Here is a 9,024-nt window from a genome sequence, read left to right as displayed (position 1 = left end):
GCCCGCGGCTCCCCCGGAGCCCGGCCGAGCCTCTCGCCTTGGCTGCGCCGGGGAGGGGGACGCGGCTGGAGAGCAGCGTCGAGGCCGGAGCTGGCGAGCAGCCCTGCCCGCCCGGGCCAGGGCCTGGTGCTAGCGAGGCCAGGCCCATCTGGCCTGCTGGAAGGTCTCACCTGCCTTTCGGGCACCCAGCTGGTTTCTCTCCATTCGTGCAGGCGGTTTGGATCTGTTGGATGTCCAGGGACGAGGAGGGGAGAGGGAACGGCAGGGCTTCACGGCGACCACTGACAGTGGCACGGGCAGATGCTGCGCTTGGCAGCCCACGGAGACCAGAGTCTCRTGTTTGCACATGGCCATGTGCGCTAGTCCCCGAGGGACCTCTTGAAGCCACCGGCAGACAGCTGCTCCACCAGCCTCGCAAAATCCTGGCCCCTCCTGCAAGCCCCGGGGCCCGGAGAGTAGCGGTGCTGTCCATCTCCAATTGCCTGGGACCCAGCAACTACCTCAGCGGGTAAACCAGCACTTCCCTAATTTCATAGATTGTCCCAGGCACCAGTTAGGTGACTCTGACTCACCTGAGACCTTTGGGCAACCGCTGTCAGAGCTGGCATCGCCTACCCCTGCATCCTCCTTAGCTGAGCCGTGAGTACTCCTTACTCCAGAGCAGAGCGTGCCAGTGCCGCTGGCGCCGGGGCTGCGAGGAAACTCCAGATAACATCTAAAACCTGGTGTGGGCTTCACAGAGGCTTCCAAAAGGACAGTTTTAGACCCTTCACATCTCTTCCATCATCCTTGGACGCACGCACGAAAACGCAGTCCCTGGAGAGCGCGTGCGCTTYCTTACAGCTGTCCTGCCGAGAGGAGCCAGCCTTCAGCTCGCCCCGAGGAGAAAGGGGAAGAGCTGCRCTCAGGAAACACGGGCCGCGCGAGCTGACGCGGGCTCTCGGCGCACAGCAGTCCCACGGCGCCTGCAGCCATTTGGGGCTATCGGGCTAATGGGTCTAGAGGAGACTTGAGTTTCCTCCGCCCGCTGAGCAGCTGTTCAGCCTTACCGCTGCCTCGAGCAGCAAGACCCTCAAATCTTAAGCAGGGTTTAAGACCAACTGGGCAGTATTAATGTTAATAGCAACAAATAGGGAGGGCAGAGCCATGCCTATCAGTACAGGGCTGCAGAAGAGAGAGACCAGGAGACCTTCCACCGCTGCTCCACCTCTGCAAACATGCAGGGATACTTACAGCCCCTGTTCCACATAGAAGCAGCCTGTGGTCTCCTCTAGATACAGTTTTGCCCTCTGCAAACTCATCCTCTAACTGACTACTCATGTCAAAAACCACTGAGCCCTCTGCTATTCCCTGCAATGGCCAAAGGCRGAAAAGGGGGATAATCTCACCACCACTCCTGCCTCTGCCCTCCATTTTCTCACGAATGTCTCGAATCAAGGGAGTTAGCAGTTATGGCCTTAGATCAGATCCCTGCTGACCCCAGGCCCAGCCCTGTGACTTCTCCAACGCTGAGAGCATCTCCTACCAGGTAACTTTGGCCTTCTGTTTTCAGCTGCATTTTGAAATGGCTGAACTTAGATGACTTAGATGCTGGAAGCCCCTCAGATACTCCAGCAGTACATTTAAAAAGTAGCATTTCCAAGGACTTGAAGCCCCATGTCACCACCTCTCGTACATGGGCAGGAATAGCCAAGCGGACACAGCAGAAAAATAAGCTAAAGGTTCTGCCGAGGCAAGCAGCAGGCTAGGACTCTGCAAATACAGAGAAAGCCTCCAAGAATAGGTGACCATCTGCAAAAGATGAATGCTCACATGGCCACTGGCAGGACAGCGGAAGAAAACAGTCCCCATATGCTTTTCTCTTTCTCAGCAACCTACGGAAACTATCTCTGATTACAGCCCCCTGGAGGCTGAGGGACTGATTCCAAGATCACAGGAGGAAATCAAAGGAGAGTGCGATTTGTTGCTGTGAGCCTTGGCTAAAAATTAAATTGCAGACAGAGGGAAGTAATGTGAAATATTTGTTCTGAAAGTGTTTTCTGATATACTCTTGAATAGACAAATTTGGTTACTGGATTGAGATTGTAAATGAGTCATATTTCTTCAACTACTGTTCTAGCTAGACACATTCAGGAATAACCAACCAYTTTGTTCAAAACAAAATGCTTTGATCCCTTAGTGACTTTTCTCTGCCAGTTGGTACAACCAATGCAGCTTCACATCCCTCAAGAAAACAGGAGCTGACTTGAACTTTGAGTAGAAAACCAAAAGCCACTTCTTGAATTCATTTGAATACATCCATGTTTTATTTGCTTAAATAAAGGTAGAATCTCAGTTTTACAATTCCAGTTCTGTAACAGTAGCAATGACTGCAGGAGCATGAGTAGACACAAAGAGGGGATGGCTGTTGGCATTGAACTTTGCCTCAAAGAGTTCAAGATCTGGGCTCCTTTGGAAATTGTGCGTGTATCAATTTAAAATAAATTAAACAATTTAAATGTAATATAAAACACTACGCTCTTTTTAACGCTTTTTAAAAATACATAGACCTAATAAAATAATTTTTAAAAATAACATCAACTATCCAATGTTGGTTGGAAATAAAGACAACGTACTGTGTAACACCCTCTAGTGCACACATACTGTCTGCACAGTCTGTGCACTGGGAGATTCTCAAGTGTCAGCTCTTCGCGTCAACACATACCCGAGGTCCTACAAAGAGCATGCTGCATGTGTCCCTCCTACATCACAGCTTGTTCAATCTCTCACAGGAGGTGCCAATCCTCATGCAGATCACGTGAGAACAAGGCTGGGAGAGCAGCACAGTTTCACCTGAAGGGAACTCCCTCAACAACCACTCTAGCGGGAGTGGATACCCTTAAAAACACAGCCTGCAAACGAGGGCCTGAGCCCCTCCGGGCTCTCTGGAGCCCTGCACAAATCAGCTCAAGTGGAATGTGTATATTTGGATTTGTTAACCAGAACCACAGGTTACAGTGTTCAGGATCTTGAAGGAAACATCAAGCAGTGTTAAACTGAAGAAAAATCTACAGAGGCCTGTATAAGTCAGAGATTATTAAATAAACAATAATTTTACAACCTTGTAAAAATCCGTTGCACCTATGGAGGCAGAGCCTTCTCTTACACTTCAAGGGACCTGATTTTCCAGAGGCTGCAACTACTCCCGTGTTCACCCTGTGGACACTGTGGGTATTCAGCCCTATTTAGAAATCAGATCCCTCCAACATGTACTTTGCAGTAAAGCTTCAGTCCCTTCCACATGTGCCTGCCCCATAGAAAAGGGCTGGATCACCCTGAGTTCCCATAGAGGACACACTCTGCAAACTCAGAAACTGCTSTGTGACAGGATTAGCTGCCACCAGCCAATGCAAAGACAGGACTGCTTTGCTGTAAAGCGCAGAGTAAATGAGGCTGCTCTATGTGAGCTGCATGATGCATCATCCAGCAGCTCATCACAGGGGGATCTGCACTCAGCAGCTAGCTGATACGCACGGAGGGGAGCTCTCTGCGTGACAGGTTCCCATGTGCTTACGGGCAAGGTCATYATGGGCAAACACAAGCACAAGAAGTTGCGTGACATGAGGTTACAATGGAAAGAAACATCAGCCAGCAAGCACTGACCTCTTTGCTACACACAGTTTGGGACTGCAACCTGGCAGGAGCTGGGATTAGCAAAGCCTGGGGTCCTTTCTCCAAGTTTTCCTGCCCCTCATAGACCATTTTTCAGCAACCTTGAACAGAGGTGGAATCAGTCCAGATCTCTCCCCATCAAACAGAAAGAAAGCAGCCATTAGCAAAGGCCAATTAACTGTATGGATCCTCTCTACCAATAAAGTCTCTCAGAGCTACAGGTAAGATGTACTGGACGCCCCTGTYGGCAGTAAGAGCCAGCACAGCTGCTGTGCTCAGCAGCACTGTGCCTGACAGAGCAGGCAGTAAAGGTGAACATTCCTGTGCGCCACATCCAGAGCAAAATACCCAAGTTAAAGTGACTGAAGACACCGACCCATCCGTCGACTAGCGAGGCACAGTGGTCTCTGGCCCCATGCACAGAATGAGTGGCTTTAACAGCTGACYGTGCATAACTCCCTCAGCCACCTGCACACCCAGGAGACATTCCACCCACCTACCACCCAGCCTGCTAGAGCTCATCATCTGGGCATAGCAATTACTTACGACAGAAGCCAGACAACTGGTCAGGGTTCATATTCCAAATCTTCTAAGCTCCTGAGAAACTCTAAACCTTTAGACATGGCCAGGAGGGTTCCACACAGGTACTTTCCATCCAGGGCTACCCAGGGTATGAGAAGCAGTATCTGATGTTGAGCCTCCAGAACAGCTAACGTGACATATATTAAACAGGGAGCAGACAGTCTCCCCACAAGTAACAACCATAACAAGACAAAGTTAGAGACGGGGAAAAACAGACCAGAAATAGGCAGCCACAAAGAACTGATGCTGCAGCATTCAAACACAGTTCCTTCTCCTTCATATGCTGTTTCATAGTACTAACAACTCTCAACACARTTCAGTCTCAGGACAGGATACACTTATCCAAAACAACAGATGCACACATCTCAGTCACTCTAGTATTTGGCATTCTCACAGTCGCATGTGCTAAGGTCTCCCCAACAGGTTTTGATCAGTATGCTGAGCAGACTTTCCTTTGGCAGTAAGGTCATGAGTTTAGTGGATCTGCTATTTTTCAGTTCAGGACTAGAATACTTTAAGGAGTGTCTTGAGCTCTCTCAGTTTTGTTCTGCAGGCAGTTCTTGGTAAAGATGAGATGTACTCTCTTCAGCTCAACCCAGTTCTTTAAACCTGCTAAAAGCAGGCAGAGATGGAAAAAGTACTACATTCATGTGCTCTCTGACAGCTCCCTCCTGTAGCTATATCCCCTGTGCCTGAAAACTCCAGCCAGAATTCAGATGGAAAGGCTGCAACTCCTCGGTGAGCTATCTACCTATTGTCCTCGGGGCCACCCTCCTCAGAGTGCCCTGAGCTGCCCGTGCTTATTCCGCTCCCGCCGCTGGTTCAAGGGAACTTCCCCAAGTGGCAGCCACTCTTAACAACAGGAAGACCCAGATTTGGAGCTGGTGTGCAGGTCAATGGTATGGCCCAGCATACAGTGCTCTAGCTGTTCTTCTACTGCCAGCACCTGTCGCACAGCTTCCTCAAAGGCCACTGCCACATTGGTGTCATCCTTGGCACTAGTCTCCAGGTATGGATAGTTCCCGTTTTCCATGCACCAGGCCTGGGCCTCCTCTGTGCTCACTTGTCTTTCAAGTTTGTCTATCTTGTTGCCCAGAACTACAAACGGGAAGTGTTCAGGGTCCTTCACATCAGCATAATAGACAAACTCCTTCTGCCAGTTACTGAGGTTCTCGAAGCTTTGCCGGTCATCCACACTAAAGGTCAGCAGGCAGCAGTCTGCCCCCCTGTAAAAGGGGGTTCGCAAGCTCTTGAATCTCTCCTGTCCTGCAGTGTCCCAAATCTGCAGAGTCACAAAACGTCCATCCACCTCCAGGTCTCGGTTTAAGAACTCCACACCAATTGTGTGGAAAGCCTGAGAGTCAAACTTGTTGGTGACATAACGGTTCATGAGGGAACTTTTCCCAACTCCACCATCCCCAAGGAGAATGACCTTTAATAGCAAGGACTTCCCACTCATTGCAGCAGGACGGAGGGGCACAGGACCAAGGCAACCTACAGCGCTCTGAAACGGTACAAAATAGCTATCTGAATCACAGATTCTGCAGAGAGTCACTCAGCTCAGTACCTAGAGCTCCTGGTTCCTGTGCTGACAGTCTGACCTTGTCTCCACAGGCACTTATTACAGCTGAAGGAAAAAACACTGAGTCCCTGAAATCTCCCTCAGTTGTTCTGTTCCCCTTCAGAAATTAAGCAGCACAACACAGACTGTGGAGTAAGTTGGAACAAAGAATGCAAGTTTTGTGGTATTCCCTGGAGTTTTATAACCGGAAATCTACTCTGGATTTCAGAAAAGGATTAACAGGATCTTTCTATTATTACCCTATCTTTACATTATTTTGAGGAACGTAGAGCAAAACTCCAGCTTTTGGATTTTGCTGGGGATGAACAGGAAAGACCTCAAATAGAATAAGGTATTGCCATCTCCATTTCTCAGTAAGTTCTGTAAATAGGAGGCAATCTCTCTTATTAGAACAAACAGTAGAGCTGGGAATTAGGCAAACTTTCAGGCACACAACTCTTCCATCAAGTTTGAAATGGAAGCAGCAGGTACTAAGCACAAGCAAACTAAGCACAAGTTGAGAACAATTTTTGAGAGTTTAGTTAAATGTGATATAATTGATACATATCTAAGAAAATTTTGTGCTCCTGAAAGCTTACCTAGTTTTTGTAAACATATCATCACTAGATGAAAATCTTACCTTGCCTATGTCCTCAGAAACAGCAAAATATCACTGGGGATCTCCATCACCAGGCATTTTTTTCATCATACAGTCACTAGCTATTTCATTTRTTCTGTCTGACTTGCTATACTGCAAGGGTGCAAAAGACATACAGGCCTAATATCAAAGTAAGTCAGCCAGTAAACCATTTTTAATCACTCCAAAATGCTGACTCACCTTACAAGCAGAGCTGCGCTGGCTTCCTGCGTGTGATCTCTACAATTCTGAAGGGGTTTCCCAGGCACAGAGATGGCTTCTCTGATGCTCTTTTTGGCAATGCTTTTTGCAGTCCAGTTTGCTAGGAAACAGATACAAGTTCACACTGCAAGAATACAGGTTCCTTAGTGAGCAGCCAGAGACAAARGGCCAAGTGCGGACCAGTCTGCTCCCTCCCAGGGGTGTTCTGCAAGTCAGGATAAAGGCCTTACATGGAATGAGAGATCTGTTTTGCTGCTGTCTGTACTGTACCTGCTCTAGAAAGAACAGCACTTCCGCCTCCAGAACCGTCCAGGGAACACCTTCCTCCAGCATAACAGTCACTAAAAAACAAACATCATTCAGTGAGTTTGCCAGATCTGCGCTCAGTGTGCTGCCTTTGAGTTTGTAATATTGAGCCAGGGTGAAAGAACAACGGCAGAGCTCTAGGAAGCTGAATGTGCAGTTACTGATGATGAGAGTAAAACAGCCAGGAACAAGGTGCTGAGGACACAGTTTCTCTTGCCTTAAGTAAAAAGTAACACATCTAATTTCTGATCAGGGCAGAGAGAGTGCATCGTGGATGCTAAACCCGAATAAGAGAAGAATAAATTGAAAGAGCTCTGGCATGAAAGCACAGGCTGCGTAATCTGGTTCTCACCCCAGTCCTGAGGAAGTCAATATTCTAGGAAGTTGACTCCTTTGAACTGCTTGGCCTGCTTACCCGCACACTCTGGAATCTGATCTGAGGATTGAACGTGTACCTAAATCTGCTAACCAGAAGAATGAGCCAGCTGGTGCAAGCCTGGTATGAAATATGAAGAGATTTTGCTTGCTTACACCTGCTAGCAACATTCCTAGGAGGGGTGTGGACATGTGGTGCTGCTTCGTGATGACACCAGCAGACCAACCTCTGACAGAAATATAAGTACTTGCCTCTGTTGGGAGCAGCACTCCTATTCCTTCTAGGGCAAAAGACACTTTTGCATTAACCCCAGTGGGCCCTGCTCTACTTTGTTTCTTCTCTGTTCAGAGTTCTCTCAGCCAGCGCCTGCCACAAAGCTAAAATCAGTAACTTCTGCTTAACTCTGTGGGCAGCACAGAAACTATCTAAAGACTCACTAATTTCATTTCCCCTGCACAAAAAATACCCCAAGTCAAAGCCTTGCTGCACAGTTGAACTGACTTGATGGGTCTGGGGACATTTTAGAAGCATCTGTGCAASCAAGTGGCTCTAAGGCAAAGAACAAAATGACAAATGTCATAAGAGACAAACAGGAATTGCAGTATAGCTCCCTCTGGGCTGATGACTTTGGAAAACTCTCCCCTACGCAGCTGAGCTGTTCAAAACCCTTGCTCTCTCTAGTCCAAACCCTTGCTAAGGGGGGTGTAAGCTAGTCGATGCCCTGTCTCCCCTTCGCCCATGCCAAAGTCCTTCCTGAAATAAGCCAGCAGCCCTGACAGGAGTTTCCATTTAGAAAAGGTTTACAGCAGATAAGAAGTGACTAACAGTCACAGAGGTTTTAAAAAATGACTAATGGGTTACTACAGACCACTCCAAAGTCTGGCAGGTCAGCAGACTACCGACAGGCATGACACAGCCACGACACCGAGGGGCACACAGCCATCCACCACACCTACAGCAGCGACGATGTTTTTGTAGCCTGTGTTGGCTGATGAGCCCTTTACAAGCTCTTTATAAGAACAACCTCAGCTTCCAGCAGAACAGAAAATGGGCAAGTGAATGCACCCTTAGTGCAGGACACCAGCACCTGTTCGTAGATAAAAACAGAAGGGGGCACGTGTGGGTGTCAGGGGGTTGCACCGAGGGCCCCGGCTCTCCCCATTTCCAGGCCTTGGCTCCGTGTTTGACAGACGGCAAGAGATTCCCCCRGAGCCACCGCAACCCCAGCACACTGCCGGCCCAGGCAGGACCAGGTCCTGCAAGGACAGCCAGACCCCCATGCAGCGCCAGGCCAAGCTGGGCCCCACWGCCCTGTGCCACAGCAGCAGCGGAGAGCAGGAGTCGGGGCTCCCGGGATGCCTAGGATGTGGCAGGCAGAAAGGAAGGAGAAATGGGGCCAAGGAGGTCTGAGACCTGCAAGAGAGGGTACCAGGGAGGGAGGCTGAGGAGACTCCCCACAGCCGCACGGGGTGGCCCGGGGGGAAAGGGATGGGGGCACCCCACAACCCCACAGAGCTGCCCAAGGGACTGGGATGGGGGCACCCCACAGCCTTGCCAAGGAGACGGGGATGGGGGCACCCCACAGCCCCACAGAGCTGCCCAAGGGACTGGGATGGGGGCACCCCACAGCCCTGCCAGGGAGACAGGGATGGGGGCACCCCACAACCCCACAGAGCTGCCCAAGGGACT

General features: G+C 49.6%; 2 protein-coding genes across 5 annotated transcripts in view; one reads left to right on the top strand and one right to left on the bottom strand.

The window, feature by feature from the left end:
* The window catches only part of LOC146600252 (myelin proteolipid protein-like), a gene marked incomplete at its 5' end in the record, with an annotated part of 5,450 nt that extends 3,478 nt beyond the window's left edge, over window positions 1-1,972 (top strand). Inside the window, 3 exons of the mRNA XM_085326003.1 lie at window positions 537-639; window positions 1,553-1,721; window positions 1,871-1,972. Of these exons, the coding sequence (XP_085182129.1) occupies window positions 537-639; window positions 1,553-1,721; window positions 1,871-1,972 (374 nt within the window). The remainder of the gene's footprint in view (window positions 1-536; window positions 640-1,552; window positions 1,722-1,870) is intronic.
* A 311-nt stretch (window positions 1,973-2,283) lies between these two features.
* RAB9B (RAB9B, member RAS oncogene family) lies at window positions 2,284-7,547 on the bottom strand. Of its 4 annotated transcripts, none has more exons than XM_085325991.1 (3): window positions 6,633-7,547; window positions 6,435-6,572; window positions 2,284-5,737 (listed from the first exon to the last, which is right to left on the bottom strand). In XM_085325991.1, the coding sequence occupies exon 3, from the start codon at window positions 5,690-5,692 to the stop codon at window positions 5,087-5,089; it is 606 nt and encodes a 201-aa protein (XP_085182117.1). In that variant the 5' UTR covers window positions 5,693-5,737; window positions 6,435-6,572; window positions 6,633-7,547; the 3' UTR covers window positions 2,284-5,086. The 4 variants fall into 4 exon arrangements, with proteins under 4 accessions (XP_085182117.1, XP_085182118.1, XP_085182119.1 ...); XM_085325992.1 differs by having other exon boundaries at window positions 6,435-6,545; XM_085325993.1 differs by lacking the exon at window positions 6,435-6,572 and having other exon boundaries at window positions 6,633-6,777; window positions 6,924-7,547.
* Window positions 7,548-9,024: the final 1,477 nt, after the last annotated feature.

This window comes from Rhea americana, unplaced genomic scaffold (genome assembly GCF_003343005.1).
Source record: "Rhea americana isolate MKP2758 unplaced genomic scaffold, rheAme1 scaffold_125, whole genome shotgun sequence".
In the NCBI taxonomy this organism is placed as follows: Eukaryota; Metazoa; Chordata; class Aves; order Rheiformes; family Rheidae; genus Rhea; species Rhea americana.
Note: the sequence above shows the minus strand (reverse complement) of the source record. Positions and strands in the feature narration are given on the sequence as shown.

What these genes read in the sequence shown, in the direction of transcription:
- RAB9B (XM_085325991.1), bottom strand. Translation starts at nt 5,692, where the DNA reads ATGAGTGGGAAGTCCTTGCTATTAAAGGTCATTCTCCTTGGGGATGGT.